Source organism: Oratosquilla oratoria, chromosome 12, assembly GCF_046742065.1.
Source record: "Oratosquilla oratoria isolate Oo_2021 chromosome 12, ASM4674206v1, whole genome shotgun sequence".
Classification (NCBI taxonomy): Eukaryota; Metazoa; Arthropoda; class Malacostraca; order Stomatopoda; family Squillidae; genus Oratosquilla; species Oratosquilla oratoria.
The window spans coordinates 25,730,904-25,750,897 of NC_134788.1; the positions used below are offsets into that span (position 1 = coordinate 25,730,904).

At 40.1% G+C, this 19,994-nt stretch overlaps 1 protein-coding gene across 1 annotated transcript; it reads left to right on the forward strand.

Annotated features, from left to right (window-relative positions):
• Positions 1-71: 71 nt before the first annotated feature.
• On the forward strand, positions 72-18,964 carry LOC143030612 (uncharacterized). The gene is made up of 2 exons (XM_076193777.1): positions 72-164; positions 17,304-18,964. Exon 2 carries the CDS (start codon positions 17,410-17,412, stop codon positions 18,193-18,195), a length of 786 nt encoding a protein of 261 aa, XP_076049892.1. The 5' UTR covers positions 72-164; positions 17,304-17,409; the 3' UTR covers positions 18,196-18,964.
• The last annotated feature ends 1,030 nt before the right edge of the window (positions 18,965-19,994 follow it).

Here is a 19,994-nt window from a genome sequence, read left to right on the forward strand (position 1 = left end):
CTTATAGAGCGTTAAATACAATATGACAACCGCATTTATAGACTCGATTGTAAACATACGAGAACTTAACGGGAAGGTTTGTTATCGTTTTTCTTAGCCGCTATCCAAAAAGTCATCAGCAAAACATTCCCTGTGTGACGGATTCACAAGAGTTTGCTAGCAAAGTAAGTACCAAGAGGAAGTTACATGCTAGCAAGAAATGCCTACTGTGCTGCCACGTTAAACGATACTTTATGTGGGCTGGTTTTTCCTTAGTTCCGATCGACGCTGCCAAATTCGTAGACAGAATGAAAAAGGCTTGTCAAACGCTTGTTCATCGTTTTCATTCTCGCAAGGTAGACATGCAATATTACTATAGACATTAAGTTACAAATTCAGTATTATTCCAGTAACACGCAAGTACACCTTAAATTCGTATTTGCATTTCAAAGATTCATTTCTGCTATGGAATAGTTATGTTGGGGTAGAATGTATTAGGTTGATAGGATAGAATATTAGGTTATGTTAGGGTAGAATATATTAGGTTAGAAGTTATATGACAACATAAATTCCATGGTAGATATCAGTGTTTGAGTGATTCTAGAACTTTACCCTGCATTATTTGGTTACTGGTGTTTTATGTGTTATTGGCTGGAGTGCTCAAAATATAATGAAAGCTCTGTCTCATTAATGGAATGCACTATCATCTAACCTAAAATTGTGGTATATTCTTAGAAGTGCCACCTATCTATATAGCAAAAGAAAACTAAATATTCATTTTGTAAATTATACATACATATGCCAAAGGCATTCCCCCCCCCCCCTTACATGGGAGGTAGCCAAAAAGAAAGAGGCACAGAAACCACTCCCGCCCATTCCATCCCCTACACACTCCACTACCCTCCCCCTCCCCCCTCCCTCACATCTCGGCACCTCCTGGATGACGGGTCGTCCCTGCATCCTGTCCACTGCCCTGGGTCAGAAGCAGTGTTGCAGGACACAGTATATCCACAGCAAGGCCGCTTCATTAATTTGGCAACTCTGTCTCTGTCCCCTCATGCAGAAAAGGAGAAGACGGGGAGAAATCCCTTCGGGCTGCATCAATTTATTTCTCATACATACTCCCTCACCACCCCATCCCCCACCCCCTCATGCACCACAGCATCATCCATACACAACTCTTCTCCATTCACCCCTATCTTCTGTCCTCTCCCATCCTTCCTCAACAGACATTCCTCTCTTTCATAATGCCCCTTTTACCCCATCCATCTATCTCATCCTAGGATGCCCCCCTCAGATTCACTCCTTCCATCTCTGGCTTCCACACCTCTTTTACTAATCATTCTTCACTCATTCTTTCCATGTATCCAAACCATCCCAGTACTCTTTCATCAACCCTATCTCCCAACTCCCTTCCCACCCCTGTTCTCCTTCTCACTTCTTCATTTCTCACTCTATCCAGCCTAGTAACCCCTGTCATACTTCTCAGATATTTTATCTCAAACACATTCAAACTCCTCTCTTCCTCTCTTATGTTCCATGTTTCTGCCCTGTATAGTGCTGTCAGCACAATCACTCCTTCATATAACCTCCTCTTAGCATCCATTCCCAGTTGTCTATTTCTCATTACACATTTTAATCCACCAAGACATTTACTCGATTCTCTCAATCTACATTCTACCTCCACCCCCACTCCTCCATTTCCTGCCACATTTGAACCCAAGTATCAAAAATTATCCACTTCCTCCAGTCGCTCTCCCTTAATATTCACTTCCAGTCTGCTGCCACTCTCTCCCCTTGTACATCTCATCACCTTTTGCCCACATTTATCTTCAGCTTCCTTCTTTCACACACCTTCTCAAACTCTGTCACTAACTTCCTCAATACCTCCTCTGATCCTGCTACAAATGCAGTGTCATCAGCAAACAACAACTGGCTTATTTCCAACTTTTTTCCATTTTCTTTAACCATCTCCAATCCCTGACCCACCACCCTTGCATTCACTTCTCGCACCACCCCATCCATGTAAAGATTGAACAGCCAGGGCAACATAGCACATCCCTGATGAAGTCCCACCTTTACCTTAAAAGATTCACTCTCCCCATTTCTAATCCTAACACAAGGTCTACTACTCTCATGAAAATTCTTGACTGCTCTTAACAGCTTTCCTCCTATCCCATATATCTGCAATACCTCCCACAGTGCCTTCCTGTCTACCATGTCATAAGCCTTTTCCAAATCTATAAAAGCCAAAAAAACATCCTTACCTTTTCCTATAGCTTTCTCACATATCTGTCTATCCACAAAAATCTGATCTACACAAGCCCTACCTGTCCTAAAACCACACTGTTCCTCACCAATTACTCCCTCTGTTCCTCTCCTAATCCTCTCAATCAAGACCCTCACATAAGCCTTCCCAACTACACTCAACTAGCTGATCCCTCTGAAACTACTACACTCTCACTTGTCCCCCTTTCCCTCGTCAAGTGGAACTATACAGGCACTCCTCCAGTCCTCCGGCACTCTACCCTCTCTTAAACAAACATTAAATAACCTCGCCAGCCAGTCCACCATAACTGTACCTCCTTTCTTCAGACATTCTGCATAGCATCCATCCAACCCAGGTGCCTTTCCTGCTCTCATCATCTTAACAGCTGCTTTCACCTCATCTTTCCCTATTTCTCCTCCATTTTCCTCACTCATCACTCTCATTTTCTTAGTGCTTCCCACTGCAACTACCTTTGTCTCCCTATCCTCCTTCACATTTAGCAACTCCCTAAAATATTCTGCCCATCTTCCCCTTACTGCCTTCTCTTCGATTTTCATCTCTCCATCTGCACCTTTTACCTTTTCTTCTCTACTTGATTCGCCTCCTCTTCCTCTTTTAATTTCTTTCCAAAACATCTTTTTATTACTTTAAAAAATTTCTGTCATACTCTTACCCCATTTCATATCTGCTCTCCTCTTTGCCTCCTTTATCTTATGCTTGACTTCCCTTCTCTTTACTTTGTACCTCTCATACAATTCCCTCCTAATTTGAATCCAATATATGAAGGCCTGCTTCTCTTCTACACCCTTCTTTGCTTCCTCATCCCACCATTCACTACCCTTCCTTCTATTTCTTCCCGCCCTCCTTGTTCCACATACCATCTTTGCACACCTTATGACTCCCTCCTTGAACCATCCCCATTCCTCCTCCACTCCTAGTTCTACTCTGTTCTTCACTCCCTCCCACTCCTCTCTCAGCTTCTTCTTATACTCCTCCTTTTCTTTCTCATTTAAGCAGTTCACTCTAAGTACCTCCCTACCTTCTGCCCTTTTCCTCTTTCTCCACCTATTCTCCATTCGAAATTTACCTTCCACCAGAAAATTATCTGATATTCCCCCACTCTCTCCCCTTAAAGCATGTACATCCTTATCTCTTCCTACCATACTCCTGGTCACCACTATATAGTCCATTAATGCTCTTCCATTAATGCTCTATCTGCCACCCTTCCATCCACCACCCTCCTCCATGTGTACTTATGCTTGACTTTCTTCCTAAACACTGTATTTGCCATCATCAACTCTCTTTCTAGACACATCTCCATCATCAATTCTCCACTACGATTCTTACCTGGAACTCCATACTTCCCAATCACTCCATCTATTGGTTCGTTTCCTACCCTAGCATTAAGGTCTCCCAATACAACTACATTGATATTTCTCCTTAATCCCTCTATGCACTCATTTAAATCTACCCTAAAAGCCTCCCTTTCCTCTACACGCTTCTCATTAACAGGCCCATATGCACTTACAAAAACCCACATCTCCCTTCCCAGCTTCACCTTCATCCACATCAGCCTTGAAGAAACCTCCTTCCACTCCACTACACGCTTACCTATCTCTTCTCTTACTAGTACAGCCACTCCCTCTCTCCCTTGCCCCCTCTTCACTCTTGAGAACCTCCCAACTACACTCCCAAACTCACACTCACCCTTACCTTTTAATTTAGTTTCATTCAAAGCCAACACATCCATCTTTCTTCTCACAAGCATACTGCCTATCACTTCCCTTTCACTCTCATCTTTACCGCATCCACACACATTAAAGACCCAAACCTTAGGGTACTGTTTGGAAAACTCCTAGACCCTCTTATGCCTTTATTTTATTTTTTATTTATTTATTTATTTATTTATTTATTTTTTTTTTTATTTTTTTTTTATTTGGGGGGGGGGGGGAATGTCCCCTGTGGGGCTACAGGTAGCAGGATTCCAAGTCCTAACCCCCATCCCATTTTTGTCGCCCTTTATGACTGAAGTGGGAAGACTTGGTGGCACATTCTTTTCCCTCACCACAGGGTAGGCAAAAAAAGGAAATGAATATTCAGAGAAATGGTACAGGACAGTAACATGGGGTTGGGGGACAGCATAACAGAGGGACAGTTGTAGTATAATAAAAGTGTCATAATTTCTCTATGAACAGAGATTTCCTCTATCACAGACAAAATGATGTGTGGCTCTGGTCTGTAGGGGTGCCCCATATAGACCCTAAAGTATCAACTGCATGCTACTTTGCCACAATAACATGCAGCCAAGAGTCTTGGTGTTGTCATTCTGATTTATGAGTAAGATTGCTTTGGGGCACAAATTTGTCAGGCAAACTCAGTTGTACCTCACTTAAGTCACTATTTGCACTGTATAACTGTAATTCAATAGATTTATCTCATCAGCTTGTCCTGGTAGTGGTTGATGGAGGGGCCAGGGATGGGGTTGAGTCTAACCTAACCCAATTCCATGTAGGTATAGGTGGTGACATGTTAAATTAGGTTGGTAGGATAATTTACTTTTCATTCAAGTGAGTCAGAAATCATTATTTTATAGTTTAATCTATAGGCTTTTGATGCTATTTCTGCCAAAATTAACTCATGGGAGTGTCTCCTGAAAAATAGAAAATTAGTTTAGCAGAGGTTAATATCAGATTGACATGAATCGCACTATGAAACATTAATATCTGACAATCTTGAAATGGGAATGTGTGAAGTACCCCTGCAGAAGTTTTACCATGAAGAGGGTAAGTGATAAGCCTACACCAGGAGGTGCATGGCTGTGGCCAAAGCCATCACCTTTCTCATAAGTGTTTGGGATCCTGGGGCAAGCAATAATATACTGCTAAGAATTGGCCTTGACTTCTCCCAGGAATGTACCCAGAGGGAAACAGAGTAGGACGTCTAGTCCCATGCTCCATCCTGTTTTAGCCACCTTTACAACATGAGTGGGAAGACTTGGTGCCAATATTCATTCTTCTCCCTACCACAGGGAAAGGCGAAAATGTAAATATATACTCAATGTGTTATGAAAAATAGGCATCTGGGAGTGGATGCAAAGATGAGATTGTATGAAGAGGTATTTGTGCCGACAGTGTTGTATTGGGCAGAGAACTGGAATTTAAGTGAGGTAGAGAGGAAATTTTTTAATATGTTTGAGATGAAATATCTGAGATGTATGGATAGAGTGAGAAATGAGGTGAAGGGGAGAGTGGTAGTGGAAAAGGGGATGTCAGATAGGGCTGATGAAAGAATATTGGGATGGTTTGGACACACGAAAAGAATGAGTGATTAAAGATTAGTAAAAGAGGTGTGAAAGGCAGAGGTGGAGGGAGTGAACTTGAGGATGAGATGGATGGATGGGGTGAAAGGGGCATTAAGAAAGAGGGAAATGTTTGTTGAGGATGGAAGGGAAAGGGCAGGAAATAAGGATGAGTGGAGAGTTACTGTGTATAGATGATACTGTTATGCAAGGGAGGGGCAGGGAATGTGAGGGTAAGTGTTGCTTATGTGTGAATGATATTTTGATGCAGCCCAAAGGTATATTTCTCATCATCTTTTTGTGCATGAGGGGACAGAGAGGGGGGTTGTCAACTAAGTGAGGCTGATGGCCAGGGGTGGTTGCTACTGTTTGGCCCCCAACTCTTGGGGTTGGGGGGTGGTCCCACGACGTAGACGCTGCAGCTCCAGGACTTGGCCAGGCTGCGGTGCGGCCACCACCCAGCACTTCTAAGCTACCAGAAGAGGCTGGATGACCGCATTGTGAACAGCTGCCCAGGATGTAACACTTCACCCCATACCATACAACACATAATGGAAGACTGCATTATACACAATCATGCATGCAAACAACACAACATACACTCTATAAAGGATTTGTGGGAAAACCCAGTTTCAGCAGTGGCATTCCTTGGGGAGACGGGACTGCTCGGACAGACAGTCTAGGGGACGACAACAACAACAACAACTAAGTGAGGCTGCCATGCTGTAGATGTATTGTCTTGCAACATTGCTTCAGACCCAGAGCAGGGTGTGGGATACAGGGATAACTAATCATCAATGAGTAGCTAATATGGGATGGGGGAAAAGGTGTTGGATGGGAGTGGGATGGATAGGAGTAGGTACACGCCTATGACTTGGCACCTCCCTCATAAGGATGAAAAAAGCCCTTGCTATATAGATAGATAGCTAAGAGGGGGAGAGAATTGTGTGATTCAAACTCACAACTAGGCAAATGTAAGACCAACAAAAAGCTATGGGATGGGTAAAAGGTATACTTTGACTGCCACCCACCTTTTAGGAGGAAAAGGTCTATTGGTATGTAATATTGCCAGCAGTTATAACTAGTACACTGGTTGGACAGTGGATCATGTAGGAAAGTTCATCTGGTAACTGTGTTTATATTGTAGTGAAACAGTATGAATGGGTCAAAGCAAACACCATTATAATGAGCATTTTACAATTTTTGGGGTTTCTACTATATGAAGTTCCATACATATACCAAGGCTTTTTCCCCCTTACAAGGGAGGTAGCCAAAAAGAAAAAGGCATAAAATCATTCCCACCCATTCCATCCCTGAATACACTCCACACCCCTCCACCCTCCATCTTATCTTAGCACCTCCTGGATGACGGGTCATCCCTGCACCTTGTCCACTGCCCTGGGTCAGAAGCAGTGTCGCAAGACACAGCACATCCACAGCAAGGCCACTTCATTAAATCGGCGACCCCCCCTCTCCGTCCCCCCCATGCATAAAAAGAGAAGACGGAGAGAAATCCCTTCGGGCTGCGTCAAAATTTTGCTCACACATACTACCTCACCCCCCATCCCCCCACCCATTCCACCTCATGCATCACAACATCATCCATATACAACCATTCTCCATTCACCCCTGTCTTCTGTCCTCTCCCGTCCTTCCTCAACCGACATTCCCCTCTTCCCCAAAGCCCCCTTCACCCCATCCATCCACCTCATCCTAGGACATCCCCTCATGTTCACTCCCTCCACATCTGCCTTCCACACCTCTTTTACTAGTCTTTCTTCACTCATTCTTTCCATGTGTCCAAACCATCCTAATACTCTTTCATCAACCCTATCTCCCAACTCCCTTTCCACCCATGTTCTCCTCCTCACCTCCTCATTTCTCACTCTATCTAGCCTAGTAACCCCCATCAAACTACTCAGACACCTCATCTCAAACACATACAAACTCCTTCTCTCTTCCTCTCTTATGTTCCATGTTTCTGCCCCATACAGTGCTGTTGGCACAATCACTCCTTCATACAGTCTCCTCTTAGCATCCATTCCCAAATGTCTATTCCTCATTACACTCTTCAATCCACCAAGGCATTTACTCACTTCTCTCAATCTACATTCTACCTCCACCTTCACTCCATGTTTTCCTGCCACATTTGCACCCAAGTATCTAAAACTATCCACTTCCTCCAGTCGCTCTCCCTTAATGCTCACTTCCATTCTACTGCCACTTTCACCCCTTGTACATCTCATCACCTTACTTTTACCCACATTTATCTTTAGCTTTCTTCTATCACATACTCTCCCAAACTCTGTCACCAACTTCCTCAATCCCTCCTCCGATCCTCCCACAAGCGCAGTGTCGTCCGCAAACAACAGCTGGCTCACCTCCCACTTTTCTCCATTTTCTTTAACCATCTCTAATCCGTGACCCACTACCCTTTCATTTACCTCTTGCACTACCCCATCCATGTATAAGTTGAACAGCCAGGGCGACATAACGCATCCTTGACGAAGTCCCACCTTTACCTCGAACCATTCACTCTCTCCATTTCTAATCCTGACACAAGCTCTACTACTCTCATAAAAACTCTTGACAGCTCCTAGAAGCTTTCCTCCTATCCCATATATCTGCATAACCTCCCACAGTGCCTTTCTGTCTACCCTATCGTAAGCCTTTTCCAGATCCATAAAAGCCCAAAAAACATCCCCTTTCCTATAGCTTTCTCACATATTTGTCTTACCACAAAGATCTGATCTACACAACCTCTACCCTTCCTAAATCAACACTGTTCCTCACCAATTACTCCCTCTGTTCCTCTCCTAATCCTCTTGATCAAGATCCACCCATAAGCCTTCCCAACTACACTTAACAAGCTAATCCCTCTGAAACTACTACATTCACACTTGTCCCCTTTTCCCTTGTAAAGTGGAACTATACAGGCACTCCTCCAATCCTCCGGCACTCTACCCTCTCTCCAGCAAACATTAAATAACCTCTCCAGCCAGTCCACCATCACTGTACCTCCTTTTTTTTTTTTTAAACATTCTGCATGGCATCCATCCAGACCAGGTGCCTTACCTGCTTTCATCATCTTAACAACTGCCTTCACTTCATCCTTCCTTATTTCTCCTCCATTTTCCTCACTCATCACTCTCATTTTCTTAGCATTTCCCACTGCAACTATCTTTCCCTCCCTATCCTCCTTCACATTTAGCAACTCCCTAAAATATTCTGCCCATCTTCCCCTTACTGCCTTCTCTTCCATTATCATCTCTCCATCTGCACCTTTTACCTTTTCTTCTCTACTTGATTTGCCTCCTCTTCCTCTTAATTTCTTTCCAAAACATCTTTTTATTACTTTCAAAATTTTCTGTCATACTCTTGCCCCACTTCACATCTGCTCTCCTCTTTGCCTCCTTTACCTTTTGCTTTACTTCTCTTTTCTTTTCTTTGTACCTCTCATATGACTCCCTCGTCCTATTTTGTAACCAAACTGTGAAAGCTCGCTTCTCTTCTACAACCTTCTTTGTTTCCTCATCCCACCATTCACTACCCTTCCTTCTATTTCCTCCTGTCCTTCTTGTTCCACACACCATCCTTGCACACTTTGTGACTCCCTCCTTGAACCATCCCCATTCCTCCTCCACACCTAACTCTACTCTATCCTTCACTCCCTCCCACTCCTCCTTCAGCTTCTTCTTGTACTCCTCCTTTTCCTTTTCATTTAAAGAGTTCACTCTAAGCACCTCCCTACCTTTTGTCCCTTTCCTCTTTCTCCATCTATCCTCCACTCTCAACTTACCTTCTACCAAAAAATGATCTGATATTCCCCCACCCTCTCCCCTTAGCACATGTACATCCTTAACTCTTCCTATCATAATCCTATTTACCACTACATAATCCATCAACGCTCTATCTACCACCCTTCCATCCACCACCCTCTCCCATGTGTACTTATGCTTGACTTTCTTCTGAAACACTGTATTTGCTATCATCAACTCTCTTTCTAGACACATTTCCACCATCAACTCTCCACTACGATTTTTTCCTGGAACTCCACATTTCCCAACCACTCCATCAATTGGACCATTTCCTACCCTAGCATTAAGGTCTCCCAGTACTATTACATTGATATTTCTCCCTAAATCCTCTATGCACTCATTTAAATCTCTCCAAAAGGCCTCCCTTTCTTCTACACTCTTCTCACTGTCAGGCCCATATGCACTTACAAAGACCCACATCTCCTATGAAGTTGATATGACAAAATAATTAAAGAGTGACCAGTATGAACAGCAATGAAGTGGTGGCTGGTGGCAAGTAGTGTAGATGGGCACCTTCTCAATGCTGGATATACAAAACAACATTTGGCTATGAAAGTGACACAGGGCTGGGACACTGAACTGTATGAATGTGATGTCCATGCATCCCATTTTTATGAGTAAACCAATTCTATTCACTCTGGGAACACTCTTTGTAAAATTATTCATATGGTTATTAGGAATCAAAATTTCAGAAGTAACCACTGTCAGTGACTCAGCATCTGCTCATTGAGAGAGTGCAGATCCTAAATCCACTTGACCAACCAAAGTTTGTAGACAAGTACAACTAGTGAAGAACATGATGTCCTCTATGCCAGACTGACTTCATGAGTTGATATGGGAGGTGGATTTACCCTAATTATTATTTTTCTATTTGTTTAATTGATATTTATAATTTATAATTTATCAATAAATTTATTAGCATTTATTCAATATCAATTAATATTTGTACCTTCATATTAATATTTAATGATTAATTGATTAATTATCCCCATCTGGGGTAAAATCCACTCAGTACCATGCAGCTCATACTTTAGGGTCTATGTGGGGTGCCCCTGCAAACCATAATCACAGAGAATTTTGTCTATGATAGAGGAATTATCTACTCATAAAGAAATGATGCTACTTTAATGTACTGTTACTGTCCCTCCATTGTGCTGCCCACCTCCACTCTTAATACTGCCCTGTACCGCTTCTCTGAATATATATTAACATTTTTGCCTTTATCCCCCACCCCTATGGTAGGGGAAAAAAAGAATAAACACCAAGTTTTCCCATACGAGTTGTATAAGCTGGCAAAAAAAGGACTATGCACTCTGCTCTCTGTCATCCTAATGGGTATATTCCTATGAGAAGTTAAGGCATAAAAGGGTATGGGAAGAGGTTTTCAACTAGAACCCTAAGGTTTGGGTCTTTTAATTTGTGTGGGTGTGGTACAGATGAAAATAAAAGGGAAGAAATAAGCAGTATGTTAGTGAGAAGTGAAATGGGTGTATTGGCACTAAGTGAAACTAATTTTAAAGGGAAGGGTAAGTTTGAGAGTGTAGTGTTGAGGATGTTGGGAGTGAGATGATGAGAGAGGGAAGGGGTGGCTATACTAGTAAGGAAAGGGAGGCATGTTGGATAGATTTAAATGAGTGCATAGAGAGTTTTGGGAGGAATGTCAGTGTAATGGTATTGGGAGATCTCAGGGCTAGAGTGGGGGAGGAACCAATAGACAGAGTGGTTGAGAAGTTTGGAGTGTCAAGTAAAAATCATAGTGGAGAGGTTATGGTGGAGATGTGTTTAGAGAGAGGTGATGATAGCTAACTCAGTGTTTAGGAAAATAGTCGATCATTAGTACACATGGGAAAGGGTGGTTGATAAGGCTTCAACCTCTTCAATACAAGTCAACTTCTCACGCACAGCATCGCATGCCTGATGTATGATGATCTGATGATGCATCACAATACTTGAATTGTAAATTATAAAGTCACAGCTATATTACGTATTCTCTTTCATTCTGAATATATCAATAAATACAGAAGATGTGATCAAGGTAGTCAAAGAGGAAGGAAGTGTCAATAGCTGGTCCGAGTTTCGCTACGATTAGCGCTCCGAACAAGCGCTTTATTGCTACACTAGGAAAAATGCCTTGTTGTTATTGTGGAGAGTAACAATATGCTTTTGTGGAACCGGCAGGGTTTGTATCCAATCCAGTTCTTGGGTAAATAGTTTAATACAAAATGGAAAGCAATAAAGAAGTAAGAATTAATGAATCCAGGATTGAGTCCCCGTGGAAAGTAATACAAAAAAAAAAAAAAAAAAAAGTCTAAATAATACTCTGAAGACGACCAACAGGTACTTAAGTGATGAGTATTTCTCGGAATTTAGGAGGCAAGGGGAAACAATGGAAAAAACCTTGGACACAGAGAGATTTTAGGATTAGCAGAGCAATAAGAAGTAAAGAAATTAACAACTTAGCAGATGAAGTGATTGATTTAAAATTAAACTACAAAGTTCTTGCAACTAGAGGTATCCAACCTATGTACAACTAACGAGGTGATACTAAGAAAATTAAACGAACTAAAAAGTGAACTAAGAGCGATAAAAAGAGAAAATGAAAGAAAGGAAAACAAGGTTAGAAATACAAATGATGAACTGAAGAAAGAGGTAAAAGAACAATTGAAAGCAGTAACTGAAAAAATGGAAGAATCAATCAAAGAGACTGATCTGAATGAAATAAAAAATCAGTGAAAAAAGGGACACAAAAGTAAAAAACTTTCATTCAGAGAAAAAGTACAGTAGCAGGTAGAAGAGAATGCAAAGGAAACAGTGATCAAGGTTATCAAAGAAAAGGAAAATTGGGTGAGAGACACAGTGGACAAAAAGAAATGCATTGTGGTTTATGGTATCAATGAAAAATACGATGTACACAAATACCAAAGAGAAAAGGAAGGGAAAGAAATTGCAAAGGAGATTCTAAAAGTGGTTCAAGATGAAGGACAGAATTTCGATACAGAAATTGATGACATACACAGGATGGGTACATACTCAAGAGAAAAAAAAAACACAGACCAATGAAAATCAAACTAAGAATACATATGATAGCAGAAGTACTATCAAAACAACAAAACTAGCTAACAGTGAAAAATACAAAAATGTATGGATAAAAAAGGAAATGAATGCAGAAGAATTAGAGAAAGATAGGGAACAGAGAAGTGAAGCCGAGAAAAAAAAAAAAAAACAAGAAAAGAATGGAGATGGAAAAAAAAACAAGTTTTTTTGGAGAGCGCTGTATCTGAGACTGAGAAAATGGTACATCAGAAAAATGGAAACTTAAACCAAAAAAGAGAAGAGAAGAAATGTTTTTAAGTGGCATATGCAAATATGTTTTCAGGATTAAATGAATTGAATGACTGTCAATAGAGAAACCTGACATAATGGGAATTGCAGAGACAAAACTGAAAGGTCCTATACAATCAAGTATGGTGGGACAAGGATTAACCTTTGGTCGAAAAATAGGACAGACAAACAGGGGGTAGGAGTCATGATATTGACTAGAAAGGACCTAAATGTAATAAAGGCAACAGAAGGAAAAGATAATGTGGAATTAATCACAGTTAAAGTCAAAAACAACAGTATGAAAAGTAGAAGGCGTATGTGCCACCAAAAACTAAGACTTGGACTGACAGCGAACACTCAAAATTACTAGAAGACACAAAGAATGAATTAAGCGAGACACTGAAATATGGAGAAAATATAGTAATAGTAATATAGTATATAATATATATAATATAGTATAGGTGACTGTAACACGAAGGAAATAAATTGGGAAGAACTGGCAATGGGAGGTGGAAACATACTCTGGGGTAATGTCCTACTGGATATGACCATAGATTACACATTGATGCAATGGGTTAAAGAAAATGCTAGATTTAGACAAAACGAAGAACCATCGAGACTAGATTTGATATTCACCTCTGAACCAGAAATAGTGGAAGATATAAACTATAAAACACCAATTGAAAAGAGTGACCACACACTAATAGAGATCGAAGTTAAGGAACAAAATGTTGGAAAAAATGTGCAAATGATAAAACAAAGACAGAAGAAAAATGGAACATTTTCAAAGAAATATATAAAGAGGGAAAAGACAAATATGTGCCTAACCAGAAACAGAAAACTAAGTATATAAAGTGCTGGTATAATAAAAAGTGTAGCGATGCTAAAGATAGAAGAGACAAAGCTTGGAAAAGATGGAAAAGAGACTAAATGGCAAACATACATCAAACTGAGAAATGAATACGTTGACATACGAAGAGAGGAAAAAGGAAACTATGAAAAAGATATAATATCAAAATGCAAAGATCAACCTAAACTATTCTACAGATATGTAAATGACAAACTAAAAGATAAACATGAAATAGTTAAACTGCGTGAAGGAAATCAAGAATACACAGAAGATGTAGAAATGGTTGAAGTAATGAACAGACACTTTAAGTCTGTATTTACAATTGAAAGGTCACAATTGTGGGATGATAGTCACCAGGAAGGATCCCCTAAAATGAAAGAAGTAATGGTGACACAGAAAGAAATAAGGGACCAAATAAGGAAACTCGATGTCAGAAAATCACATGGGCCAGACAGAAAAGTAAACTGGATATTAAAAGAATGCATAGACGAATTCACAGATAAAATACACAAGATAATTGACTTCTCACTCAAAGAAGGAAAAGTACCACAAGACTGGAAAAATGCTAATATTATACCAATATATTAGGGAGGAAATAAAGAAAATCCAACAAATTATAGACCAGTGTCCCTTACAAGCACAATTGCAAAAATTTGCAAAAGAGTTATTAAGAATAAATGGACTAAACACTTGGAAGAGAACAAAATATTAAACCCCAACCAATTTGAAATTAGAAGTGGAATATCATGTACTACAGACTTAATATGCTTTTACTCAAGATTGCTAGACATAATAAGAGAAAGAGATGTCTGGGCAGATTGTGCCTTCTTGGAGATACAAAAGGCCTTTGACAAAGTACCACACAAAAAACTACTAAGAAAAATTAAAATAATAGGTGGAATACAAGGATTTTTTTTAGAATGGATGAAAAACTTCTTGGAAGGAAGAAAAATGAGAGTGATACTTAGAGAAAAGAACTCAAAATGGGTAAACATGATAAGTGGAGTACCCCAATGCTCTGTGTTGGCTCCGATAATGTTTGCTATTTACTATATAAATGACATGGATGAAGGAATTGAATGCTATATAAACTTCTTTGCAGATGATGCAAAACTGTTGAAGAGAGTGAGTAACAAAGAAGATTGCAAATCTTTTCAGGGAGATCTGGACAAAGCCTGGAATTGGAGTAAAAAGAACGAAGTGAATTTCAACATTAAAAAATGTAGTATAATGGAATTTGGAAAAAGCAAAATAGAATATCCGGTCAGTACAAAACTGGAACAAAAGAACTTACAAAAGTAAACTCAGAAAGAGACCTAGGAACATTAAACAAAATAGTTGGAGAAATCTACAACGTGATAAGATCAATGAAAGTGGCCTTTGACTACATGGACGAGGAAATGGTGAAGAAAATACTAGTTACACTGATAAGACCAAAATTAGAGTATGCAGCATCACTATGGACACCCAGTACAAAAAACAAAACAAAAACAAACAAAGAAACTAGAAAGAATTCAGAGCACTAAAAAAGATGACACCAACACTTATCATGTTGACATACAAACAAAGATTGGACAAACTAAACTTATTAACTCTGGAGCAAAGAAGAGAAAGAGGCAATTTGATAACCATCTATAGAATTATGAAAGGGATGGAAATCCTTGACAGGGATGATCTACTTAAATGGGACAGAAGTAATAAAAGGGGACACAAGAAGAAACTTAAGAAGGACAGTTACAGAAGAGATCTGAAAAAAAATACCTTTCTACGCAGGGTGATAGATACATGGAATAAATTGAAAGAGAAAACAGTGAATGCTAAAACTATACATGACTATAAGAAAGAACTGGATGTGGAAAGATACAGCTGTGGTTTTCTACGAGCATAGCTCTTCTCCTGTAAAATACAACTAGGTAAATACAGAATACAGGGGTCGCTCAGCTACAAATGCAAAATATAATCAAGGCACCAATGTAGGCATACTTGTATATCCACTTGCGCCTCATGATGTATACATTACCATCATCATATGGAAGACATTAATGGGCTATGTTGTGGTATCCAGGAGAAGAGTAGGAATATTTTTGGATGCCCATGTTCTTAGGGGATAGAGTGGGGGAATAGAAGATTTTTTAGGGGTGAAAGGCATGTTGAGAGTGGAGGACAGATGGAAAAAGAGGAAAAGAATAGAAGATAAGGAGGTGTTTGTAGTAAATTGCTCAAATGAATATAATAAGAAGCAGGAGTACAAAGAAAAGCTGAAAAAATGAGTGGGAGATAGTGAAGGATAGAACAAAGATAGAAGTGGAGGAGGAATGAAAATGTTTCAAAGGGGGAGGGACAAGGTGTGCAAAGATGGTATGTGGAACAAGGAGAGAATAGAAGGAATGGTAGTGAGTGGTGGTATGATGAAGTGGAGAAAGTTGTAGAAAAGAAGAAGTGAGCATTCATGGACAAGTTGCAAAGTAGGTCAAGAGAAATATGCAATAAGTAAAAATAATAATAATAATATAACGCAGCAAAGCATAAGATAAAGGAGATGAAAAGGATAGCAGATATAAAATGGTGGAGGGGTATGACAAAATTTTGGAAGTAATAGATGTTTTGGAAGTTAAGAGAAGTCAAGTATTGAAAAAAGGTAAAAGTGCAGATAAAGATATTAGAATTAAAGAGGAGGTGGTAAGGGGAAGATTGGCAGTATATTTTAGGAAGCTGTTGAATGTGGAGGAGGATAGGGAGGGATTAGTGGTAGCAGTGGGAGGCGATAGAAATTGACAGTGATGGGTGAGGGAAATTGCACCAGAAAAATATGACGTCGTCAGTCCTCCTCCTCGAGGAGGACTGATGACGTCATATTTTTCTGGTGCTGTTTGATCATCAAACATTTTGTTGTTTTATTATGATTTTTTGTTTTATTTGACCAAATGACAAGACATCGTGTCATCGGAGTTGAATGGCTTAAGAAAAGAGGTGCAAGTAGTCATTAAAATGATGAGAGCAGGTAAGGCACCTGAGTGTCATGTGGAGTGTCAGAAGAAGGGATGCATAGTAATAATGGACTTGCTAGTAAGGTTGTTTAATGTGTGTCTAAGGGAGGGTAGAATGCCAGAGGACTGGATGAGTGCCTGTATTGTTCTGCTTTAAAAGGGAAAAGGGGACAAATATGAATGTAGTAGTTTCAGAGGGATGAGTTTTTTTAGTGTAGTTGGGAAGGATTATGGGAGGGTTTTAATTGAGAGGATAAGGAGAGGAACAGAGGGAGTAATTGGTGAGGAACAGAACAGTGTGGGTTTAGGAAAGCTAGGGGTTGTGTGGATTGGATTTTTGTAGTAAGCCAGATATATGAGAAAGCTTTAGTAAAAGATAAGGATGTAGGAAATTTTGGATATTTAGGATTGGGGGAAGCTAATAAGAGTTTTTACAAGAGTAGTACAATCTGTGTTAGAATTAGAAATGGAGAGATCAAGTGGTTTGAGATAAAGGTGGGACTGCATCAGGGAAGTGTCATGTCACCATGTCTATTCAATGTGTACATAAAATGGGTGGTGGAGGAGGTAAATGGACAGGGGATTGGATTAATGAAAATAGAGAATAGTGGGAGGCAATTCATTTAATATTTGCTGACGACACTGTGCTTGTGGCAGGGTCAGAAGGAGGGTTATGTAAAGGGGCTTGGGTATGAAATGGTTTGTGTACAAAACATCCACATTCGTATTGTTACACATCTCAAAGAGTTAGATGTCAATCTTATAAATACATTTTTTCCAGGAGGAGGGTAACTATCAACATTTCTTTGGAAGAGCTATCCATAGACTCCATATACTTGTTATACAATGAAGAGAATCCAGTGTGACATCTGTGGCACAGCTATCACATGAGTCATCTTAAATATCAGATGATGATGCACACAGAAGAAAACACTTTCCAATGTGATACAGCTTTTTCACAAAAGTTTGATCTGAAATGTCACACAGTGACCCATGTAGTAAAGAAACCTTTCCAGTGTGACCTGTGTGATTCTGCTTTCTCAAAAAAGAGTGAACTCAAATGTCACATGCTGACCCACACAGGAGAGAAGCCTTTCCAGTGTGACCTATGTGATTCTGCTTTTTCACAAAAGGGTAAACTCAAACGTCACATGCTGACCCATACAGGAGAGAAGCCTTTCCAGTGTGACCTGTGTGATGTAACTTTCTCACAAAAAAGTCATCTCAAATATCACATAACGACTCACACAGGAGAGAAGCCTGTCCAGTGTGACCTGTGTGATGCAGCTTTATCAGGAAAAAGTGTTCTCAAATACCACATGATGACCCACACAGGAGAGAAACCTTTCCAGTGTAACTTGTGTGATTCTGCTTTCTCACAAAAAGGTAGTCTCAAATATCACATAATGACACATACAGGTGAGAAGCCTTTCCAATGTGACCTGTGCAATACAGCTTTCTCACGAAAGGGTGATCTCAAACATCACATGATAACACACACTGGAGAAAAGCCTTTCCAGTGTGACCTGTGCAATGCAGCATTCTCACGAAAGGGTGATCTCAAGCGTCATATAATGATCCATACAGGAGAGAAGCCTTTCCAGTGTGACCTGTGCGATTTTGCTTTCTCACAAAAAAGTGATCTCAAACGTCACATGATGACTCACAAATGAGAGAACCCTTTGTAATGTGCCATGTGCCATGCAGCTTTCTCACAAAAAGGTGACCTCAAATGTCATATGTTGTTGAGCCACACAGGAGAAAAGCCTTTCCAGTGTGCACTGTGTGATTCTGCTTTCTCACAAAAGGGTGTTATCAAACATCATATGATAAACCAGACTGGAGAGGACCCATTTTAATGTGACCAGTGTGATGCAGCCTTCATAGAAAAGGATGACCATGAACATCATGTGATGAACCACACAGGAGAGAAGTTATTCCTGTGTGTCCTGTGTGATGTAGCTTTCTCAAGTAAGTGTGACCTGAGTGATTCTTCTCCCTCGCAGAAGGGTGATCTTAACCGTGATATGATAACGTACACAAGAGATGAGCATTTCCAAATGTGACGTGTGCAACACAGCATATTCATGAGAGTTGTCTCAAAAATGGCATGGTGACTTACATTGGAGAGGGGTCCTTACAGTGTAATCCATGTGGTGCAGCTTTCTTTTGAATGAGTTTCATCAAACTGCATATGATAACCTCATCCTTCCCTATTTCTCCTCCATTCTCCTCACTCATCACTCTCATTTTCTTCGCATTTCCCACTGCAGCTATCTTTCCTTCCCTATCCTCCTTCACATTTAGCAACTCCCTAAAATATTCTGCCCATCTTCCCCTTACTGCCATCTCTTCCATTATCATCTCTCCATCTGTACCTTTTACCTTTTCTTCCCTACTTGATTTGCCTCCTCTTCCTCTGACCCAGGGCGGTGGGCAGGGTGCAGGGATGACCCGTCATCCAGGAGGTGCTCAGATGAGAGGGAGGGTGGGAGGGGTGTGGAGTGTATTTAGGGATGAAATGGGTGGAAGTGTTTTTATGCCTTTCCCTTTTTGGCTACCTCCCTTGGAAGGGGGAAAAAGCCTTGGTATATGTATGTATGTATGTATGCATATGATAACCCATGGGTGGAAAGCAGTTGCAATGTGATCTTTTGTGATACAGCTTTCTCAAGTAAAGATGATCTCAAATATCACATAATGATCTTAAAGGCCTTTCCAGCAGTGTAACCTGTGACGTAGAGCTTTCTTGCATAGGGGTGTTCAGAAATAGCACGTCATGTCCCACATAGAAATATGCCTATCGACCGTGACCTGTGCAATCCAGCTTTATCATGAAGGAGCAATATCAAGTGGCATATGATGGTCAACACAGGAGAAAAGTCTTTCCAATGTGACTTGTGCGATGCAGCTTTCTTGTGAGATGCTTTCAAAAGTCATGTGATAACTCAAGCAAAATTGAGACTTTTCCGGTGTGACATTGTGTTGCACATTTCTCAATAAAGATGAGCTATGTGGGGATATAATTGTTAGATTCAAATTTGGATTGATGGCATTTTAGGCTGAAATGAATGTGAAATACTCCTCAAAAATAAGTTTTATACTTGGCTCTTTTTTATGCTTTCTAACAAGTTCTTTAAACACAGTACCCTATGAAATTATTATTACGTACTTAATGATGCATTGGTGAAGTCCTACATACATCAGTGAAAGTTTTATTGGTAGTTGATATAGGACAAGAAGATCTAAGATCTGTTCATTATCTCAATTTATGTATGTCAAAAATTGTCTAATTTAAGCTTGAATCTGATATGGAACCAATTGAATGCCACTTGATCTGTACAAAATTGATAAAATAGATAAGACAAACAGATGAGTGATTGCAGCATCATTCATTAATATTGTGAAACTTCACAATAAAAAAAATAGTAATAAATATTTTGTTATAATACCTACATACATTCCGAAGAGG